Source organism: Eretmochelys imbricata, chromosome 8 (genome assembly GCF_965152235.1).
Source record: "Eretmochelys imbricata isolate rEreImb1 chromosome 8, rEreImb1.hap1, whole genome shotgun sequence".
Taxonomy (NCBI): Eukaryota; Metazoa; Chordata; order Testudines; family Cheloniidae; genus Eretmochelys; species Eretmochelys imbricata.
The window spans coordinates 86,788,871-86,813,291 of NC_135579.1; the positions used below are offsets into that span (position 1 = coordinate 86,788,871).

A 24,421-nucleotide genomic window follows, 5' to 3' on the forward strand; every position below is an offset into this window, starting at 1 on the left:
TAAGATGTGCTTCTACATACACTCCCAGAATCCATTACAACAACTTGGGACTTACAGTAGCTTTTGCGGAGCCACATGGCAGCTGTTGCACACCTGAAATAAATGCGTGGGATCACACTTAGGGCACAATAAGAAGCCTGATAGTTAACGTTAACGTCACATAGTTGGCCTCATATTTCAAAGACGCATTCATTAATCTCTCAGGAATTCACTTGTTATGCTTTATGGCTTGATTTTTTTGTTATGTTTACACAGAATTAAGAGTCTAGATCAGAGGTGTTTAGGTTAGAATATTTCACCCTGTCTTAAACCTTATCCTGTTCCAAAACATTTTGGATATGTTGTTTATTCATGATGCTGTTTGGATCTTCAGAGAGAAAAACAAAACAGCTGGTTTCCTCATGAACACACTGGGCTATTTTAATAAAAATAAAAACTCATTAGTGCATCATTAGTAACGTTTTAATGGGAATTTTATTTGTTGGGTTTAGTGTGCGAGTGATGTGGTGGCCTGTGATACACAGGAGCTCCGACTCGATGATCTGGTGGTCACTTCTGGCCTTAAACTCTGATTCCATGAACTTTCTCAACATGTTATTGTTAAAACTATATAAATTATTAGTCAACTAGAGATTTAGTGGTCTCCCCCCAGAAGCAAGATGGGACTCAGAATGCTACCACTAGGAAGCATGATCCCATAGAAAATTCATTTTTCTTTAAGTCTGGGCTGAGAGGTACAACACCACAGTTATGTTCTCCTTTGGGAGTGAGGTGCAGGTTTCATGGATGCAAAAGTTCACGTTAGACCAAATTTATAAATGTCAAAATTCTGAAAGGAGGTGTGAACAGCTCAACTGTTCTACTTCTTTATGACCCAATGCTCATAGGCAAAAATTCCCATTGAAGTCATAGAAGTAAAAAATGTCATGTTTTTATGTATTTTTCAGTTGCATATCATATGCCAGTGTAAAATATGGCTAGCAGAACTGTCCCTCAATATCTGTGGTATATGTGAGACCTTGATATTGTAAGAATTCTAGACTTGGGCCCAAAGGAAATGGAAAATAAATGCTAAAAAAAAGCAGAATGTTACTAATGAATCTTTAATGTGTTTTTATTTTTAATAAAATAGCCCAGTGTGTTCATGAGGAAACCAGCTGTTTTTATTTTCTCTCTAAAGAGGTGAACTGCTTCATGAATAAACATGTCCAAAAAAGAGTTTTGGTACTTGAAGCTGGGGAAGATATTCCAGCCCCAAATAGCTTGATCTATGATTCTAGTAATGTGTAAAGTCAATGGGAGTTTTGTCCAAGGAGTTACAGCCAGATTCTGCCTCCTTTCTGATGCTGAGTAGTACTTTGCTCAGCAAGTAATTGTACTGAATGGGACTACTTTCAAAGTGAGGTACTACTAAACTTCAGTAAAGATGGGAGAATCTGGCCCTGAGTCATGACTACAGAACTTGGCCCAACAGTAATAAAATCCTTATTAATATTGATGTGGTGGAAATGGTCGTTTTCTTTTTAATGGCAAATTACAGTAAAACATGAGTTACCTTGCTGACAGTAGCAAAGATAACTTTGCTACTAGTCTGCAGTAAATGGAACCCAGGACTTCTATAGGAAACCACAGCAATAAGAAGGATTAACTCCTACAATATCATAAGAACAAGATCATGTTATCTCAGGACAACCAGGAAGATGACTCATATCACCACTGTATAATGCTATTGAAATGAAGACAACAATAACACCTGGGAAACCAGATATGATTTTCCAAAGCATATAGACATGGCAAGGGCTGATATCCACCAAATCAAATGATCAAAAATAGTAAACCAAAAATTAATAGATAGCATTTGAAGTATGCTTATCAATAGTTCCTGCCTACAGTACACTTGGTTTTCAGGGATACCTAATTTTAATCTAATTTCCTTTTTCCTCTGCTAGTTGCTCTATATGAATACAAGCTTTTTTCACAAGACACTTCACTCCTTTCAGACAACTTTTCTTCACCCCCGTTCTATGCACTATTAAAATGTTCCTTCCACTTAAGCCATCCCTAACAACAATGCAATGCTGCTCTGTGATATATTCAGCCACTAACCTTCACAGACTCTCACTGATTCTCCACAAAATGAGGCATACATTGCTTGTCAGTGAGGCCATATACTGTCACTCATCTAAGAAGGCAGAGTTGGTGTTGTAAGCAGATTGTTTTAGAGTCTGCAAATAGATAGGGTCCTACCAAATTCCTGGTTCATTTTGGTTAATTTCACAGCCACAGAATTTTAAAAATAATAAATTTCACGATTTCAGCTTTTTAAATCTGAAATTTCATGGTGTTGCAATTGTAGGGGTCTGTCAAAGTTCCTCCCCTACTCTGAACTCTAGGGTACAGATGTGGGGACCTGCATGAAAAACCTCCTAAGCTTATCTTTACCAGCTTAGGTCAAAACTTCCCCAAGGTACAAAATATTCCACCCTTTGTTCTTGGATTGGCCGCTACCACCACCAAACAAATACTGGTTACTGGGGAAGAGCTGTTTGGAAACGTCTTTCCCCCCAAAATACTTCCCAAAACCTTGCAAGGGTTGTAAGGTTATTGTAAGGGGGGTTGCAGTACTGCTGCACTGTTATTGGTGGTGGCTCTGCCTTCAGAGCTGGGCAGCGGGAGAGCAGCGGCTGCTGTCCGGGAGCCCCGCTCTGAAGGCAGAGCCACCTCCAGCAGCAGCACAGAAGTAAGGGTGGCAGCATATGGTATTGCCACCCTTACTTCTGCTCTGCTGCCGGCAGAGCTGGGCCTTCAGTCAGCAGCCGCCACTTTCCAGTTGCCCAGATCTGAAGGCAGAGCAGAAGAAAGGGTGGCAATACCACACGTGGCTAAAATAACCTTGTGACCCCCCCCCTTCAACTCCCTTTTGGGTCAGAACCCCCAATTTGAGAAACACTGGTCTCCCCTGTGAAATCTATATAGTACAGGGTGAAAGCACACCGGTTTTGGGATTGGTTCCTTGGGGTGTATATACCTGTACTATGGATGTCCCAAAATAACAGAACTTGTTTTCAACCCAGAACTACCTAACAGATCTTAGCAGAACACTGCACTGCAAACATTCAAGGGCCTTCCCATCTTTCTTGAATGCTCTTCCCAGGCAGATCCCCTGGTAAGAGCTCACTTGTGCTCTGGTTCAGCAGCGCACTTATGTATGTGTATGACTTTAGGCATAGTCCCACTAACCTCTAATATTCACATATATAACGTTACACATGGGTTTCCATGTTTTGTTCTATTGGGGCCTTGGAGACGAAGGCAGCTCCACTCTCAGAGGGTGAAATTCACCCCAGTTCTGAGGGTTCATGGGGATTAAAAGGTGCAGAGAATCTTTGCAGATCCTGCATTAGGGTGAGTTGTACCCATCATGCCACAAAGCAGTTATGGTTTACCCATCCCTGAAGTGATTTAAAGCTGTCTCAGATATCAGGTGGGTTTCCTCCACCAGTTGAACTGATAAATGTGGGTAATCGTGTAAACCATCTCTAAGCAATATGTAGGAAACTGAAGCTTCAGATCCATTCATATAAACCACTGTGTATGGCACAAAATGTCAGCCTTTCACACTGCATGGGTTTTAGTTTTCAAAATGAATTGTAAAGTTAATACAGTGCAGTTGTGAATTCCTGCATATATTAATAAAATAATATGTACAGTGTCATGGAAGTGCCAGTTCAGAACAGATTTATTTTAAATATCACAATAAATTCATGTGATGATTGAGTTGTCATTTGATACATTTTAAGGACCTGTAACACTATTAACTTGCATTCAAAATAATGCATGATTTTAAAATACATTTTGTTGTTTTAAATGAAGCAGCACTTCTTAAAGAAACCATATTTATAATTAAATGTCTCTCTTTCAGCAAATGTTGGGTGTTGTTTCATTTTGAATAAATCTTACACTCACAGCATTAAATCGAATATGGCAGCTAATATGGAAAATTGAAATGGAGACGACAGAGTGAAGTTCTTTTGCTATGATTTGCATGTCTACTGTTGTCTTATTAGTTATTTCATATTTTTTCAGCGGTTGCATTATGTTTTCATGGTATTTTCATTGTATGGCCCAGGATCCTTTGGATTTAGGTAATGCTACTGTTAAATCTTTTTTAATTAAGAGCATTAAGTTGCCGCTTGGAAATGTTACTAGTTATTTGCACCTGTGCAATATTTATTAAGATTGGTATGTTTGGTTTGTGTAGCACTATTAAATCCAATAAAAGAAATGGAGAAAGTGGAGTATAAAGTACTACCATGGCGAGATAGTGAGATGTCACAAAGTTAATGATTTGTTATACTACGTGTGGAGAATTTTGGAATTGTATATAGCTTCTTTTTACTATTCCTTGTATTGCACCAAGTAAATTAAACTTCTTCAAAATGTGGTTTGATATTGGTGTTTTCAATGTATGTTTTCTAGAAACAGTTTAAACAGAGGATAATAAACAATTATTTCCTCAAGTTCACCTAAGAAAATGCCAGAATTGTCTTAATCATATTTCTTATGTTCACAGTCTTTGTCACTGCTTATGTTTGCAAAAATACTTAGTGTGAAAGAAAGCCTTTTTGTACACAGGTTTCAGTATTTCACAAGAAGAATTCCTTGTGAATTTTGGCTTGAAAACTTTAATGGTAGGTTTAGAAAGCTGGCAGAATGGAAATTTGCAAATTGGAATGTGGTATCCTGTGTACTGTGTATTGGTGATGCATGAATAAAATAGTTCTAAAAAGAAAGACAGTGATGTGAATCTCATGACATAGGTTTGATTTATTGCATGTTTTTCACAAAATCTCTGGTGGTCAGTTGAATCTTTCAATAAAAGGTCTTATGGGTGTCTCTTGCATGACTGTTTATTGTCTCATTTTGTATCTGTGTTCCATGTGTAATTAATATCCAAATGTTCTTTTTTTTTCCTTTTCCCTTTTTGTAGAAATTATTGAGCCTACTACCTCTAGTCCTGTCTCAAGCCCAGGTCAGTATCCACATACATTCACAACGTATGTTTGGGTACTCTCTCTCTCTCTTCAGGAATCATGACTTTTACATTGTCATATCAATAAGTTGAATTGATATTGGGCAGTATTGTTTCTGGTACTGCTGGATTGTCTCTTTCCTGTCTTTGTGTATTCATTGGTCTGTCCTTCCTTGAGCTGTATACTCTGCTCTTTTATTAGTTTCTTTCTTTGAGAAAACTGTTCTGGTTTGTATCTCTCCTGCCTCCCCTCTCTCTCTGTCCAAAGATTATGCAGTAATGCATACAAGGGGACTTAGTTGTGCATTGCCTTTACTTTTAGTACTCTTTGTAGTGTTAGCTGTAGAAAACTGATGGTTGGTTTGTGTTACTATAAACAAGGCATTTGCTTTGGCTTTTGTAAATCTTTTTTCTGTAATATCTAACAAAATGAAGGAATGTATTTAGCTTTTCTGAAAGAAACATTCCAGGTCATCACTACTTCTGAAAAACTCAAGAGAAGGATCTCAGGGAAGTCAGGTTCTCCTCATAGAAGTCATCTTGTTGAAGGAGGTGGAGTTTGCCTCCATGTAAAAAAGGTTGCAGAGCCTGGCCCTACACTTGGCCCCCATGATCTGTGAGAGGTGAGGATTATCCATACAGAGGCCTTGACCCCTGGGAGATTTCCTATTATTGGTTCCCTAACAATGTGTCTCCATTGGAATCATTCTAACAGGGACTGCCTCAGCCATGAGTGTCCCCATAATGCAGTGGAAGGAGGAACTCTGTAGAAAAGATAATATAGTCCCTGTCTGTATTTTTTTTTTTACTAATGTCCACAGGGACAGGGCAGGGGGAAATGATGTGTCCCCTTCCAGACCTTCCCGGTTGAACTTTCTTCCCCCAGTCCATGTAAAGAATTCTCCACAGGGTCTGATGATTGTACCATGGGTGGCACAAAGGTGGCTAAATCTCCTTTTACACACAAGGAGTGAGATCTGCAAGCTGAGAGGTCCCTCCAAACAGAAACCTAGGAGGCACAATCTGGATCAACAGCTATACAAATTTTGGTTCCATTTTTGCATATAACAGTGGTTGTCTTTTGCACAGTTAAATTTAAGGATTTTTATAAAACCATATTTTCTCAACTGGTCAGAAAAACTGACCCCACACATATGATGTGTGAAAAGAAAACTCCTTTCACACAATTATTTTTTAAGAAAATGGTTATTATAATATACTAAGAGTTTTTTATGTTATCAGATTACTAATCTGCAGTGTAGTCAAATGTGGCTTTTAGGAGGAAACTGAAAGCAGTTAATATACCGAGCTGCGTTTCACAAACATGTACTGTTTCTTAGCAAAAGTATCTGAAGGAGAGTCAGATGCTTCCGGGGAAAAAGGGAAAAAATTGGCACAAAACTTTTCCTGAGAGAAGCAGGATTTGGGCCTCTATTCTTCTCTCTGCTGTGAGACATGGTAAAGAAAAAAACAAAAGTAAAATTTAACCCTCAGTTAATCCTCTACAGGAGCAGAAATGGGGGGTGGAGTCAATGTAGCCTGGCTCCTTTCCCTAAAGGGACTGGAGACCAACCCATTGCATCCTCTGTGGCCCTATCTCAGGGGTGGGCAAACTACGGCCCATGGGCCAAATCTGGCCCACCAGCCATTTTAAGCTGGCCCTTGAGCTCCCGCAGGGGAGTGGGGCAGGGGCTTGCCCCACTCCGGCGCTCTAGCCGAGGAGCAGGGTTGGGCACCGCTCCACATGGCTCCCGGAAGCCACGGCATGGGCCCCCTCTGGCTCCTACATGCTCCAATGGCCCCCGCGTTCACTCCAATGGGAGCAGCAGGGGCGGTGTCTGTGGACAGGGCAACGTGCAGAGCTGCCTGGCCGCGGCTTCGCGTAGGAACCAGAGAAGGGACATGCCGCTGCTTCCAGGAGCCGCTTGAGGCAAGCGCTGGCCGGAGCTTGCACCCCTGAGCCTCTCCCCAAGCCCTAACCCCCTGCCCCAGCCCTGATCCCCGTCCCACCCTCAAAATCCCTCAATCCCAGCCCGGAGAACCTTCCTGCACTCCAAACCCTTCACCCCCAGCCCCACCCTAGAGCCCACACCCTCAACCGGAGCCTGCACCCCTTCCCGCACCCCAACCCTCTGCCCAAGCCCTGATCCCCCTCCCACCCTCAGAACTCCTCGGTCCCAGATCAGAGCACCCTCCTACACCTCAAACTCCTCATCCTGGAGCCCACCCGCCCCAGCCAGAGCCCTCACTCCCTCCCGCACTCCAACCCAATTTTCTGAGCATTCATGGCCCGCCATACAATTTCTTTTCCCAGATGTGGCCCTCGGGCCAAAAAGTTTTCCCACCCCTGCCCTATCTCCTTTTTCCATCAGGGTAATAGTCACCGGTAAATCCACAAGGTGACTCATGGGCTTTCTCCTTCCCCTCCCCCACAGGATTTACTAAAGGAGAGTACAATATAACCCAAAGTAAAGTGTTCACTGGCTAATGATGTAGAAGTCAATAAGGAGGAGGTACAAAAGAAAAACTAAGAAGCATATTGAACCTTCCCATCAAGCTCCAAGGTTAACCTTGAGAAGGCTCTATTAAGATAGAGGCTGGGCAGACTGTAAAGGAGTGTACTTTCCAAAGTCCACAGATACAGAGGCTCCAGTTTCACAGAGGGGCTGCACGTCCATGCTACCATTTGTATCTTCCTTCCCTCAAGAAACTGTGCTGCCTTTATCCACCCCAGGACCTCCTACACCGACAATCCAAAGCATTTCAACTAAACTACCAAGAAAGATCAGTAACGTGGATTTATTTAAGACCATAATATGGCTCTCATAAAAAGGAAAGACAAAATAAAGCCGAGACAGGGGTGAAAGGGAAGGATGAACTTGACCTGCAAAGAACAGACACAGGTTCTACTGAAGTTAAACCAAGCTAGTCAGGCAATTTTTCACTGTTGTTAATAGACCTCTACGGAGTGAAATATAGGTAGATCGAGAAATGTTTTTATAGATAACAGAAGCCTTTAAGGAGTCCAGAACTTTGATATAACTCAGATATTGAATGGCATGTCAACTGTGCACAAACTTCACACTGAATTATTCTTTCTATATGTATTGCAGAATTGCTTTGTTATACAGTGTGTTGAACAGTCTACATGGTCTGTTGCTATTCTGGACCTAATTCAAGGAAATGAGGCAAGAATGATAAATATTATATGGTTAAAGTTACATGGCATCTAATATTATTCAGTTTGAAAGACTTATGAGGGTAAGTACTGCAGCAAGGATCACAGACATGTCTAGTTTAGGAAAGCTGACTTTGAATTAACATAAAAGGTCACAAAGACTTTTTTATGGAATTCTTAGTAAATGGGAAAATCTACTACAGACAAAAATATATAGTTTAGAAACTAATGAAGTGAGAGACCAGCATCCCAATGTGATATATTTCTCTTAATACTGAAATTGGATACAAGAGATCACTGTGGTTAAGCAGGGATGTAAAAAGGGAGCTAAAAATAAACAAAAGGCATTTGTTTGAGGTACAGTCTGCAAAATAGGAATGGCACACCTTTAAAGCCAAAGAGAAGAAAATTAAGAGAAGCAAAAGATAATGAATAGATATAGATATGAATATCATATATGTATGATATATTCGAACTTTAAATAATTTCAAAGATGAGTTTAAAATACATTTGCAAAATGAAAAACGTAAGAGAGAGTTGATCTGTTGACAGTACAGATTTAAAAGTTGCAACAAAATCAAACTGGTTAAAGAATAAGGGTTCAGTCATAATCCTTCCTCATGAAAGTTAGTCCTACTGAAATCAACATAGCAGTTGAATTTTTCTAAATTTGCCTTGCATAACTAGACAAAGTTCCTGTGTATTACTTACACCTTTCTATTCTGAATATGTTAAATATCTAGGGTATTCTGTTACTATTACTATAATATCATGTAATTTCAAAGTCAATTAAAAGTTTTCCAGGGCAGCCAAGATCTGAGCCCCTAGCATGCCTCACTCTCAACAGAGGAGGACAACAACGTGGACTAGGATAGTACTGTTGCTGAGGACTTTGTTTATGGGGGGAAATGACCAGAATAAAGATTTTGGTAGAAATTAAAGATTAATAGATTAACATAAAAAGAAAAGGAGTACTTGCGCATCCAATGAAGTGGGCTGTAGCTCACAAAAGCTTATGCTCAAATAAATTTGTTAGTGTCTAAGGTGCCACAAGTACTCCTTTTCTTTTTGCGAATGCAGACTAACACAGCTGCTACTCTGAAACCTAGATTAACATAAGAAACATCCATTCTTTTTTTTCAGAATGAGGGTAGTGAAGTCTACTTAATATTTTATAAAGTCTTTGTCATATCAGTTTCTGATTCAACTAACAGGACTGGAAAATTGAATTATTAACACCATTATTCACAAAAATAAGGTCTATGAAATGTAGCAAGTGTTAAGATTAAAAGAAAACTATACTGTGATCAGTCCTGCAGGGTGAAGGTATAAAAGGTAAGGGGTGTTTTCCACTATGATAAATTGTACAGTGCATTTAAAAAACTAATGTATTTTTTTATTGCAAATGGCATTTCTGAGCTTATTGGTCGCCATTTCGGTAAAAACAGTCTTGTGACCCCATAAATGTTAAAGCAAATACAAAAGACTGTATGCATATTTCCATCTGCTTTACCACTGGTTGAACAATCAAAAAACCATTTTAAATATTAAACTTAATATAAATATTAAACACAGAAATTCCTTTTCTAACTACATTTTGATCATATTAACATTGTAGCAGGTTTACAGTCTTCTCCAAGTTTTATGCATAACGTTTTTAGTGAGATGGTACACTGAAATTATCAGGCTTTAGACATGACAAATGAATTTTAAAAAACGTAGGTCCAGTCTTTTTCTTACTGAAGACAATGGCAAAACTTTCTTCATGCTGTAAGTTTGCTGCTACATTAAGATTGTTTATTCATAGATCAAAATGCTAGTCAAAATATAGAGTGCTAAATAAACAGTATAATTTCAGGCAACATCAGAGACAATTTTGGGAAGGATTTAATAAACATAATTTGAAAAACAACTAACATAAAGTAGATTTTTGAGAGGCAGGGGTTATTTAACTAACTGGCTGTCACTGGTTTTCAGAGATATTGCCATCATTACAGAGAAAGTAAATAAAATGGTGATTATATCCTGAAATTTAATCAAAGCATTCATTATGAATTCCATGTTAAAAACTATTGACTAGCCAGCAGAATTCATGATGTGAAGATGAAAATACCTTGTTTTATAGAAAATTGGCTCAGGAGCGATATAAAAATGAGTAATTGACAATTTCTGCAGCTGGAAATTTTTTTGGACTTGTGTAGACAAAGTAAATTGATAGCTGTAGTAGCAAAAGATTATTGAATTAGAAGCAGGAATATACAAAAAATATAAGAGCTGCCTACTGTACAGACCAAGAGGGAATTCAACGTTATTGCAGCAAAAATATTTGAAAGCACTATCCTATTCCACATCTGTATTTAAAAAAAGCATTAAAATGCTAGGAAACATCAAGAGAGAGAAGATAAACCTCAAATGAAAAGTTTCTTTACAAGGAACAAGGGTCACGATTAATCGCAAATACATTCTTCAATATTGTCACCTTTTCATGGAATCACTGTTTGAGCCAAAACCAGTTCTGTGAACTTATTCATGATCGCTTGTTAAACTATAATCAGTTTCACTTAAATATGTTAAAACTATGTTTGTAATTTATTTACAAATATGGCAGAGAAGCATTTTCACCTGACTGTCAGACTATACAGAGATGCACACGTAATGAAATAATTTAGCACTGCATGTGGAACTGTTCACTCAAGTGGACCAAATTCATATGATAGTTCTCCATAATTACTGAATTGCTTTAACAGCAGAAAGGTATATCATACATTCTTTATTAAAAGAAAAAGTAACCTTCCTTTCATTGTCTTTCTGATTTTTTCCATGCTTCCATTCCTTACCTAGTTTTTACTGGGCTCTTAAACATTTTTTGATTCTTTAAATACAGTTTACTATTATGTGTAATTCCTCACCTGGGATTCACCCCATTGGTTAACAATTAACCCACCCTGTTTCAAATCATAAACATTCAACATGGCTGCACTTATACATGTATCAAAGTTCCATAACAGTATTTCCAGCCAGGCTGAGTATAAACATTTGAAATAAGGTAAAGTTCCATTGAGTTGACCATCATGCATTAGGAGGAAATTAAAGATGTTAAATTTAGTCTTATCAAAGAAGAAAAAAAGACTTTTATGTAACTTAATCAATGCCTTTGAAATAGCTACAAGTTTTTAGGTTTCTAGGACCTAGCTGTTGAAATTTCTTCTCTTCCCTTTGAATAACTCATAATAGATCAAAGAAACTTGACAACATTATACCACTGTCTAGTTTTTTACTTCTGTAGTAAAAGTTATTCAAATGAAGAAGCAGAAGCAAATGTTTTTATTAGGATTTTTTTTAAGCCATCAACAGACTGAAGTCTGAATTCTCTTCAGTCTCCTACACTGCCACCAATTTGAGACAGGAAGTACTTTACCAGATGAAGTTGGTAGTACATTGCAAAGCACCATGGGATTGTCTGGTAAAAATACTTGAAAACCATCTGGAGACGATGTCGGCAAAGTGGAAGAAATGGAAATTAGACTGCAAATAATTTGGGGGCACAATGCAGCATAAAATCTAATATTTTAGCATTTTGTGAAGGGGTAGATTGCTGCTGACTGTGACAGTGAGTGCCTAAAACAAGGGTTCTGAACATGAGGATTCTGGAGATGCCAATGGATAGTACAGAAAATTACTTAATTACCTGAAGTCCTGAAACTGAAACTAAAAGACAGCCTAAGTCGTAGGCAAATAGGATCCCCAGGATCCCCTAAAAAGAACAGTGAGATTGTCACTGAGACAGAATTATTTAGGCAGCACAACAGTTGAAACAGAATGAGAGGTATCAGTTCTTGTTCTTCCCTACATCAGTCCCGCTAGGGCATGTTAGACAACAAGAAGTGTTGCAAATAAAGGAGGTTTATTTGGAAGGTGGGTGTGAAGTCTACTATCATGTTGCTTTCAAAGATGAATGTTACTCATGATCAGAAGAGACATGCTCTGAGAGAGTGATTTCTGCAAACTGTTTATAGCAAAAGATTTGGGAAAGTAAGTGAGGCAAGGCCATGCTCATTGAAAGACCTGGGGACTCTTAAATCTAAAATAGCTAAACACGAGTTGATTTTGTTCTGTTGGTCTGTTGTGTCTTTTGATAAACCCGTACAAAAAGATTTGGGAAACCCAAATGTGGGACCTTTTATTTGTTGTTTCACTGTTCTAACCATAAGGTTTTTCCGGAAAAAGTGTGCAGAATCCATGTGAAGTATTTGCTTTGCAAAGCAGCTTCAGGCTTTTTAGTTGATGAAGTGCTAAGCAGTCAGGGCCACCAGCACATCTTAGCAGGTTCTCTGCACCTGGCAGGACTGGGCCATCATTACCTCTCAGAATAGGACATAGAATCATAGAAGTATCATAGAAGTTTAGAGTTGGAAGAGACATCAGGAGGTAATCTAGTCCAACCCCCTGTTCAAAGCAGGACCAACCCTAACTAAATCATCCCAGCCAGGGCTTTGTCAAGCCAGGCCTTAAAAACCTCTGAGGATGGAGATTCCACCACTTCCCTATTGTGACAAAGCTCTGTCCTTGGCTCCATGGGTCCCGCGTTCCCTGGCGGATTTTGCTAGCCTCAGAGGCTCACTGTGACCCTCCACGTAACCCTTCTTTCTCTAGAGACAAGGGTCACAGTCTACTGAGCCATTTTCATCATAAGCCAGTGAGGGAGGTGACGAGAAGTTATCCTTCCTTGCACAGTCTCTGTTGTCTCCCAGTCTCAGTGATTAATCAGGTGGCAAAGGTCGGGGGGGGGGGAGCCCAGGCCCACACTCTACTCCAGGCTCCAGCCCAGGGACCGTAATAGTATCAGCTATGGTAGCTGACCTTTTAGACACATGACATGTACAATTCCCTGGGCTACTTCCCCCACAGCAGCCCTCACTTCCTCAAGCTCCACTTCACCCTTACCTCAGGGCCTCCTTCCTTGTGCCTGATATGGTGTGTACTACTCAGCATCTCCAACAGCGCAACTTCCTCTCACAGCTCCTGACATGCACACCCACCTGGCTGACTGAGAGGCTTTTAACTAGTTTCAGCCAGCCCCTGATTGGCTTCAGGTGTCCCAATCAACCTAGCATTCTCCCTGCCTTCTGGAAAGTTCTTAATTGGCCCCAGGTGTCTTAATCGACCTGGAGCAGCTTCCATTTCACTTATCCTGGTACCAGGAATTTGTTTAGCCTGGAGCTAATATATCTATCTCCCACTACTTTTCTATAGCCATCTGGCCTTGCCCCATCACACTATGTAACCCATTCCAGTGCTTCACCACCCTCCTAGTGAAATAGTATTTCCTAATATCCAGCCTAGACCTCCCCCACTGCAACTTGAGACCATTGCTCCTTATTCTGTCGTGTGCCACCACTGAGAACAGCCTAGCTCCATCCTCTTTGGAACCCCCCTTCAGGTAGTTGAAGGCTGCTATCAAATCCCTACTCACTCTTGTCTTCTGCAGACTATATAAGCCCAGTTCCCTCAGCCTCTCCTCATAAGTCATTTGCCCCAGCCCCCTAATCATTTTCATTGACCTCTGCTGGACTCTCTTCAATTTGTCCACATCCTTTCTGTAGTGGGGGGCCCAAAACTGGACACAATACTCCAGATGTGGCTTCACCAGTGCTGAATAGAGGGGGAATAATCACTTCCCTTGATCTGCTGGCAGTGCTCCTACTAATGCAGCCGTTAGCCTTCTTGGCAACAAGGGCACACTGTTGACTCATATCCAACTTCTCATCCACTGTAATCCCCATATCCTTTCCTGAAGAACTGCTGCTTAGCCAGTCGGTCCCCAGCCTGTAGCAGTGCATGGGATTCTGTCTTCCATCCATGGGATCCTTCCGACATCACTTAAATATTTTTCTTCCCTTCTCTCCAGCCCCCGTGGACAACTGTCCACAGAGGCTCCAACCAGGTGTAGTAATGGTTCATGAGTTCATTAACATTCTTATATATAACCAATAATTTTGAATAGATATTATGTGTTTAATTTGTTATTTAATTATTACAGGCACATTGAATACCAATGACATACATGTCATTGGTATTCAACTGCATGTTGTATTGTGTTCTTTTTTTTATTTTAAATTTAAATTTAAAGAAGTTCAGATAAAAATATTCTGAATGATGACAGAGTTTGATACTCAGGGAAAAGCTACATCAGTGAAAAACTAATCATGAACAATGGAATATTATCTAAAGATTAGAGAATACAGAGGTAAGTTTTCACTGTAATGCATGGGGATTTAAGCATGTGACTCTCATTCAAGTTAGTGAGAGTAATGCAATACTTTTTTCGTGTTGTACTGAGAATTTACTTCCAAGTAAAAAGGAACTTCTAGGAATATTTGAAGTTAACTTAGAATGGGAAATGTGTGCTAAGCCAAGTTCTCTCTCTGTGTTTAACAATTCTCTTTGCCCTTATGACTGAGTGCACAAGCACAACAGTATATCATTGGTATGATAAGCCTTTTGAAATCTGTGTCTCAATGAAGTAAAAGGGGGCTCTTGCGATAATGCTGCTCTAAAACTCCCATAAGAGTCTATCGTGCAATGAGTTCGCATGTGAAGAAGAGTTCAAGTGAGTCTTGACATAAAAGATCAATCATAAGATAACCAAAGGTCTATTGGGTCAAATGTATCTAAATTAAGGAATGAAGAATCCAACTAAGCCTTCAGAGAGTTACATTCCAACATGTCAATAATTGATGTTTTACCATCAAGTCCTTACATTAACATATGCATGATCTGAAGTGGTTCTTTCATAATGTTGAGATTCTTTTCCACTTATATACAATGAGCAGAGTTAAATATGGGTCAGTTTTGATGTTCAATTTACTAGCTTTTCCCAGTTGAAGTCAGTCAGGCTCTATTTTATGCAGTCATGCTTCTGGTTTAATTTATGAAAACTTTCTAAAATTAATTCAACAAAACCAGAAGATTATATATTGTTTTACAAAATGTTTTCATGGAAAAGCGTGGTTTAAATGCCTGTATGCAGAAACGTTTCAGTGTTCTCAGAGTCAGACTCAGGTGGCTGGGGTAGACTGACAAAGCTATTTTTCAGGTCCTCCATCCCCAACATAACCAACTCCCATCCACCGTGGTCATATCAATATACACAGGATTTTTGGTAGGACTAATGAAATTATTCCTCAGAGCATCTCCAAATTTAACTGACTGAAGGTATACCTACACTGAAATGCGGATGTGTAATTTGATCAAGATAGCACACTAAAAATAGAAGTGTGGCCAGGCTGCACAAGGGGCAGGAGGGTCTAAGACCCTAAGTAACTACCCTCTTCTGCTGCTTGCACTGCCACAGCTACACTTCTGTTTTTAGTGCACTAGCTTGAGCAGAGCTCAAGTGTGGGTATGTCTACTCGAGCTGGCAATTACATTTCCAATTCCACTGTAGACAGACCCTGAAACTGTACAAAAATGTGGAGGAAGTCCTCTTGCTCCACTCAGTCTTCTGCTTCAGGAGAAGGGAAAACCATCTACTTATGATAGAATCTGTGCACTTCTATAATTATAAAACATGTTTTGGAGGACAATTCTACAAATAACCTAGGGATCTGGGGGCTGCTAGCTAACCAGCCATTTGGTTCAGGGGGGCTGTAGTATTTACATAGTACTTTACAAAGCTAAAATAATTAACCATCCCCTCAGTCCCTGTGAGAAAGGGAAATAATATTATAAAAAGCAAACAAATGGGGGAACCAAAGGATGAAAGGTTCTTCTTCAAGCATTTTTCAAACCGATCCCACTGTAGGTGTGTGCATCCCATGCATGGAAGCCTAGAACCTGTTAGCCAGCAATGTCCACTGGGGCATATGCACATGTGCTCTGTGCACCCTCATGTTTCCTACAAGAAGGGTAATAAGGGCAGAACCAATCCAACTGCCATGCAGTTCCTGCTCACTGCCCATGGTAGTGAGTCAGAACTCACAGTGTCCTCTTGCTTTCATGTAGCTCTTAGATAGTTTAGGGTTTATAGCTGGTTAGTTTGATTAGTATTAATGTGGGTTTTGATAAATCTTAATTTAAGCTGGTTGGCTTTATTTTTTTAAAAAAAAAAGACTTTTCTTTCTTTGAGACTCACCCTAGAGAATGTCCAGAAGATGTCTTATAAATTATTTGACATTTTGCACCTGGTATCCAAGGTCATTCAGCCATGACTGTTAAAGAGAACATTCTTGACCCTGCCAAAAATCTGTTGCAGACCCCATCATCTATCTCTGCCACATCTAAGAGAGCAGATTGCTGAACCAGTTTCCTCCTAAAGGACATTCAAATACATTTTTACCCACCCAATCCCTCTGTCTTTGATTGTTACAACAGCTCACAAAAAGTCTAAGCTGCCTGGGTCCCCTACTCTACACCCAGAGACAAGGCGCCCAAGAAGACACATCTTATAGGAAGAAAAGTTTACTAATATGCTAGTTTGAAGATTCATGTAGCCAACTAACAGGCTTTCTTGGCTAAGTACAATTTTATTCAATGGGGAAAGTTTTTAAGTAAACTGAAAAACTTCTCCTCAGAAGACTAGAGACAAATTGAAGTCAGTGGTTAAAGAAGGCCAGTTGGTGGCGAAGACAGCTCTACAAGCCTCATTGGATGCCTCTGACACTGCAATGAGTTCAAAGGCCATTATGGTCACTGTGCAAAGAACATCATGGTTCCAGTCATTGGGCATTCCAAAAGTGGTACAGGCCACAATTGAGGACCTTCCTTTTGAGGGCCATGACCTTTTTAATTCAAGAATTGATGAAGCACTTCATTCTCTAAATGACTCTGTTTGGTCTCTCGGTCTTTACACCCCATCGCAGAAGAAAGAGCAAAGTAGATTGAAATCCTTCTTCAGGCAAAGATCTCCATCTTCTTTGTATCAGTACAACAGGGCTCCTGATTTTTTCTATAAAAAGGGTTACCTTCTAGAAGACGAGAGGCCTGCCTTCTTTTTTTGTGACAGCAAATTCTTCATGGGCATGAGGTTGCAGGTTTGATGCACTGATGGAGAGTCCTGAACCCAGTTGTAGAGCATCTTTACCATTTCTCTCCTCCCTTTGGAAGTCACCTTTCCTTTTTGTTTGCAGATACATAGTCTGCAATTTTTACTGACCAGTGTTTCTTAGAAATTATCTAGCAAATATATTCCCCAACTTATCCATCTTCAGGGACCTGTTTCATGACACAGTGCTGCTTTTGGAGACAGACTCTCTTCTTCAACTGAGTACAGTAGAAGAGGTGCCTCCACAGTTTTGAAGCAAGGATGTGACAGGGTGCTGGGCACAGGGTTGCTGATACAGCCCTCTGTCACGCCAGCTCCCATTTAGGAGAATAGATTACAGCTGGCTGGAGGTAATCTGGCCCTACTTGGGGAAGCAGGGACAGCTGCCACCTAATTAACCTGGGACTGTATAAAAGCCTCAGAAGAAGGAAGCCAGGAAGAGCAGAAAGAAAGGGAAAAGGTAGGGAGTGGAAGCAGGGAGGTAGCTCTTCTCTCCCTCCCTCCTGCCTGCAGACAGTGAAGGGCCAACTGTATATGGTGAAACGGTGGTGGAAACAAGCCTGTGAATAAACCGCACCAGTGGATACTAACCCCCAGGGTTCAGAGTGACTTTGTAGACCTAGCAGAGGCAGGAACAAAGGGGGCCCTGCTACAAAGAGTTTCTATCCCCACTACTTACTCATTCCAAAGAAGAAAGGAGGATAACATTAAATTTTAGATCTCTGGCATCTGAACTAGTTCATCTGTTGCTTCAAAAGATCTTCCTTTTTTCTATAATTCCTTCCTTGGATTCTATTAATTGGTTCACAACTGCTGACAGGCAGGATATTTGCTTCTATGTGTCAGTCCTTTCAGCTCACAGGAAGTTTCTGTATTTCATGGTCAATGTGTTTCACTGTCAGTTCAGAGTCCTACTCCTTGGCCTCTGAATAGCTCCAAGGGTTTTACCAAATATCTGGCAGAGATGGCAGCTCATATAAAGAGAAAAGACTTCCATGTGTATCTCAATGGTTGGCTGATTGGAAGTCATTCATAGCAGAAGGTCACAAGGGATGTTCATGCAGTTCTTCATTTATTTCCCAAACCAGGCCTCAAGATCAATTGGGACAAGCCAGCTTTCACCCCTACTCAATCTAAAAAATGTATAGGGGCAATGTTGGACTCTAGATCAATGAGAGCATAGTCTCTGCAAAGAATCACTTGATCTCTTTCATTCAGTCTCATCCAAAAATCTCACTGATAATCAACCTCAGTTTTCTGGATCATATGGCAGCTTGTATTAACATGACTCTACACGCAAGACTACACCTCTCGCCTCTTCAGGGCTGGTTAAGGAGGATTTATCAGCCAATCAAACGCACCATGGACGTACAGTATAGAAGTTCACCTGAAAATACTGTCATCTCTGCTTTGGTAGAAAGACCTCAGAACACCTGCCAGCATATTTTGCTTCAACCACCACCTTCTTCAAAGACTCTGGTGACCGATGCATTCAGACAAGGCTGAGGGGCTCATCTGGACTCTCTTCAGACACAGGACATGTGGTCCTGAGCTTAATATCTTTACACATAAATGTTCCAGAGCTGAAGGCTGTTTGGCTAGCCTACAAGGTGTTTCTGCCTCTCCTTCAGGGTACCACTACTCAGATATTGACAGACAATAGAAGATTGATGCATTTTTTAACACACAAGGAGAGTCAAGATCATCCCCCTTATGTTGAGAAGAGACATACCTGGTGCATCCTACATCAGATCAGCCTCACTGGCTTTCATCTTCTAAGTATATGGAACAGTGTGTTGGATCAGCTGAGCAGGAAAAGATCTGTAACTCATGAGTGGGAGCTGAAAGTCTCGGTTATAGATTAAGTATTCCAGGAACAGAGAGTCCTCTCCATTGAACCCATGTCATCATGCTCACTATATTACTTCTCTCTTAAAAGAGCATTTTTGGTAGCCATCACTTCGACTCGCAGAGTGAATGAAATTCAGGCTTTGATGACAATACTTTCATAAACCATTTATCATAAGGAGAGGGTTACCCTCATGCCCATATCCACAATGTTTACCAAAAGGATTTTCATATAAATCAATTCATACCTTTTACCAGTATTTTTTCCTAAAGCACCTGACTCCCTGCAAAGGCTGAACTCCACACACTAGAGGTTCTTAGGGCTATGTCCTTTTACCTTTCCAGAACAAAGACATTTTGTAAATCTTTCAGAATCTTTGCAACTTTGGTAATCAGTTTAAAGAGCAGGCGGTTTGCTCTCCAAGACACTCTAAATACATTCTTCCCTTTCTAGTTTAGAGCACACTATACTAGGTCTCAGTAGATATATTCAGCTGCTTTTAGGGGAGTCTCTATTTTTGAGACCTGTAGGATGGTTACTTGGAGTTCAGTTTGTGTGTTTACCAATCACTACTCCAGCTTCTAGATCAGATGCCCAGTTTGGCAGCCATTAGTCAGGCAACAAAGGTGGGATCCATGTGGATAAAATGCTCAAAGAAGAAAGAGGTTACTTACCTTACGGTAATTGGTGTTCTTCTCGAGTCTGTGTGGAGTACTTTTGTCCACACAGATCTCATTACCTGCCCTCCTTCTGCACCAATAGAGTCTGAATTTCTGTATTAGTGAAGGAACTGAATGTAGTTGGAGCTGCTCTGCCCTTTATACCCTCATTGTAGGCAATGTAAAGGTGGGAAGGGTACAAGTGTAGCCCCAATGTCACTGTTGGCTAAAATATTCTAAGTTTGTGCACATGGAACACACACACACACCTACAGCAGAATTCTCTGTAACTTGCGTAAGGCCACAGAAGGACTGAATATCAGAGACTGGATTAGAATTAAAGTGCTCTCTTTCCTGTGATTAGTCCACTAGATCATGCTACATCTCATGCTAGGCCACTTATTCTTGTGGCCACAACTACATTAGTGCTCTGCCGAGAAGTCAGTCCAGCAAGAAATAACTAGAATGGGGAGAGTGGCTTTGATAGCCACTCAGCAGCACCCAAGGTAGTACTGCCTTCATAACCACAAATTGGTCTGGACCAATTGGTCCCCCTCCCCCCCCCCCCCCCCGGCCCCCGAAAAAAAAAATCACAGGGCCTATGAGTTTTACCGGTGTCAAAAACCAGCTATTGGCAACTATAGGGAGTTGGACCTTTTAAAAAAAATCAGAGTGGTACAATTGTAACCCTATCAATCATTATCACTGGTTTCGATTTTCAGGCTATATCTTAATAAAAGGGGCTAGAAAGTTACTTTTCTAAAGAAAGACACAGGATGGGTGAGGTAATAGCTTATTGGACCAACATCCATCGGTGAAAGAGACAAGCTTTTGAGCTCAACAGAGCTCTTCTTCAGATCTGGGAAAGGTAATGAGAGTGTCACAGCTAAACTGTTAAGCATAAGGTGTCAATATGAAGTGGGCAGTTAACACTTTTTTAATGAAAAAAAAACACTTTACTTTTTAAGTAAAAAAGCTGAAGTTCTCCTATACCTTTTTCAGGTGTGCCAACTCCTGAGTATATGGTGCTGGTGGGAGATTACAACCACAAGATTTGTGGGTCCCAGAGTCCAGCATGGAATATAAAGTCTAGTAAATTCCCCTCTATATGTATCCAAGCATCTTTGAAAAAATATGACTCATTTTCATTACTTGATCTACATGCTGACAAAGAAAAAAGTCAATTACATGCTAAGGTGCTAAAATAAATGCTCAAACTCTGCTGGATCTCATTACTGTAGTTTTTTTTCTTTTTTCCTTATCAGTGTTTTTCTAGCTTTCCCTTAGAACTATTTAGCTGGGGAATATCATTAATAGTCCCTATCTCAATAGGTGAAATACTGAACTGATGAGGCTCCATTGACTTTTAACACTTCCATACTGTGTAAACACTATCAAGACACTATAACATTGAATCTGCTAGACAAATACCGTAGCACAAAAGAACATTCATTTCACCAATTTTCCATGATCAAGTTCAGTCAAGCTATGCTAATCTGCTACTTTGAGTTTTCAATGTTAAAAATTGTCTATAAAACACATACGATTACTCTGTTGGTATGCTTTGTAAGGTTTTATTCCAAAAAGCTTAGATAAAATGTGTTTTCATTTGTTATTCCAAGCAGAAAATGTACTACAAATCTACAAAGACTAATTTTAACAGAGTCCTAGTCGTACAATTCTACTTTCTATCTTTGAGATGCCAAAACCAAGCAATTGTAATTCAAGAAGATTATGAATAGGTGAAACATTTCATGAACAAAGTAGTCCCAAAATTCTATATTCACTCAAAAAGGTTATCATCCATATTAGTAGACAGAGGTTTCAAATATTTTTAGCATTTTTACAAAATCCAAATGGATTTTAAATGATCGTATTCTTTAACACAGAACTTCTCATTTGAATGTATTAAACCACTACTAAACTACTTTTTGTCTCTTCTGCAGTACTGATCTGGAGAGCACTTTAAAAAAAATGCTTGGTTAATTAAAGAAAAAAGATTACAAAAAGGGAGCCTAGTTATAAATTTTTGTTACAAATTTTTGTGCTTAGCTTTGGGTGCCCACATTTGGAAAGTTCAAATTAACAGTTAAGTACTGAAACCAATTTTAAGCTCCTCTATGCTGATCCTAGCACATGGATGTTGAGTTAGTTGCTCACATTTGAAAATCAGGTGCATTGTTGATATTTACTTGGTCAGTCATTTTCTTGAACTGTAGTCTCATGCAATGCTTTAGTCCCTTACCATAATAATAATTATTCTGAAGACAATGCATTGAAGAATCTTCTATGAGGCTACTGAATTCTTGAAGATGACTAAATAAGTAATAATGACAGGACATAGGGAAATAATTGGGGACTCATGATCTCACACATTATTAAAGGACTTATGAAAATTAAAGACATGCAGTGATGAGGGCACTTGCTTTATATAATTCAGAGGAAAAGTGCATACTGTATCTGTTTCAATACTGTGGGCAGTTTGGACAATTCGTTGAGTCCCCAATTATTTCCCTCTGTCCTGCCATTGTAAATTATCTAGTATATTTTAATATACATAGATACTAAAACAATCTCAATTTTCAAGCAGGCCCTATTAGTCACACGGAAAATCCATTAAGCCCTAGCTTTCTGATCCTACAAAGTCAATGTTCCTATTTTAATCAGTGGCCATTTTGCTTGAATAAGAACTGTAGGACTGGACCCAATGAACCTTAGAATTTACAATGTTATTGAGCCTTTTGGTCAATGCCAGTTTGTAGTAAAATAAATCATCTGACTGGTATTGCTTTTGTGTTGGGAATGTTGTATTCAGTTTTGTTAGAAGAATTACTATAGCAAATTAAATCAAAGTTTCCCCTCAGGATTTTTAAATGTCTTTGCATCTGTGGGTTCTTCCTCTGCTTTCTCAGAAGCAAGGGCCACTAAGCCCTCTCTCTGTTATAGTCTGTGTTAGAGTAAGTAGGCACATTGGAAATAATAACAGTAAATATAAAACAAGTGTTTTCAGTACTGGATTGGGTTGTTTTGAAATTTTGTTGGATCTGGACCTTCTGCTTCTTCTTAACATACCTTTGCAATCATCTCAGGGACCTTATTTTTTTTTAATTGGCTAATTTAAAAAAATCAATTTTCTGGTTGAAGTATCCTTTGCACACATAATATGATACAATATAATATGCCCTGATTTAAAAAAAAATAATTTTCAGAACACTATAGAGGTTATTTTCTGTGCCCCCGTTGATATGTGTAGTAGTTTATATGAGGGCAATAGAGGCTGACTCTACAGAAGTTGCTGTCTACTGAAGTAAGTAAACAAACTGCACAAAGAGAAATACTTTTTTCAGTAACTTTTTTCCGTTATGCTAATCTTAAGTACTTTTGTAATTACGAGTAGGTATAATATTTTCAGACAGACATGTAATTTTTAGGTAGATGGAGTCCCTTTGAAACTAAATCTAAAGTCTTTTTTTTTCCTAAAGTGTTTTGGCTACAGTTGGCCAAATATTTATTTAAAACCTTACCCCTTTCCCTATGTTGGATGCCTTATATTTTTCCTCTTTGTACATTTATGCAGGTAGGTTTATTATTTTTATTGTATTTTAGAATGATATAGTAATGTGAATTGTTGCACCACATTCTGGGGGTAGGAAAGTTTGGTTATAAATTCAACTAATATGGCTATTCATCTTCAGATTATTTAGTGTAGCAGTTGCTATTATAAGAACTGTGGCATATTAAAGCAATGTCAGTTCTTAAACCTGTGACATTTAGACGAATGATAAACTAGTTGTACTCTAGAAAATGAACTGCCTTTGAAGTAAGGTATTCATCTGCACTTACAAAATAAATGGAAACTTTGTTTCAGAGATGTTCCTAAATCGTCCTGAGAAAAAGTACATTTTGAAAATAAAAACTGTGGAATTAGGTAAATGTTTCTGTTTAAAAGAAGTACGTGTTTCAAAAAACTCACTGTGTGAACTCAGTGACAGCCTCTAATATTTAAAGACTATATTATTTCAGAAGACTCTTGACCACAGCAAATCATAAGGATATTATTCACTGCTTGCTGAATAAATGCATCACATACGAGAAAAACTATTTTCTGTCAGCTAAAGAACAGGACAGAAGTAGGTCATCTTCAGTCTATTGATCCATACTCTGTAGATCTGTATGCAAAATGTAAGAATACTTTCTGCTGATATAGTATTGACTACAGACATGCTCTTCTTTAGGAATTTAAATATTAATAAGCTTTCCAACAAACCTGAGTAGCCTTTCTGAATCAAATAGCTGCTCCGAGACTCTGCCTAGTTAGACTCTGCTTAGTCACTGTTTCAAATAGAAATGAGAATTTCCAAGTTTTTCAAAACCTAATGCATTATTTTGATTAATCAATTTACTCTCTTTGACTGTTGATTTTGGTAAAGATGCAAGTATTTTTTCATGATGCAAAAGGTTCCAATGAAATTTGGAGTCTGTCAAAATATCATAATACAACTGTATAAATCCATGGTGCACCCATATCTTGAATCCTGTGTCCTATTCTGGTTGCCCATCTCAAAAAAAATACAGTGGACCTTGAAAAGGTTCAGAGAATGGCAACAAACATGATCAAGAGAATGGAACAGTTTCCATATGAGGAGAGAAAATCTGGGCT

The 24,421-nt window shown here is 39.3% G+C and overlaps 1 protein-coding gene across 2 annotated transcripts in view; it reads left to right on the forward strand.

Annotated features, from left to right (window-relative positions):
- Positions 1 to 24,421, forward strand: part of NEGR1 (neuronal growth regulator 1) — a 598,170-nt gene that overhangs the window by 522,797 nt on the left and 50,952 nt on the right. Inside the window, exon 7 of one of the 2 annotated variants that reach the window (XM_077824070.1) lies at positions 4,991 to 5,032. The exons of the other annotated variant lie outside the window; for it this stretch is intronic. Within the exon in view, the coding sequence (XP_077680196.1) occupies positions 4,991 to 5,032 (42 nt within the window). The remainder of the gene's footprint in view (positions 1 to 4,990; positions 5,033 to 24,421) is intronic. 2 annotated transcript variants of the gene reach the window in all.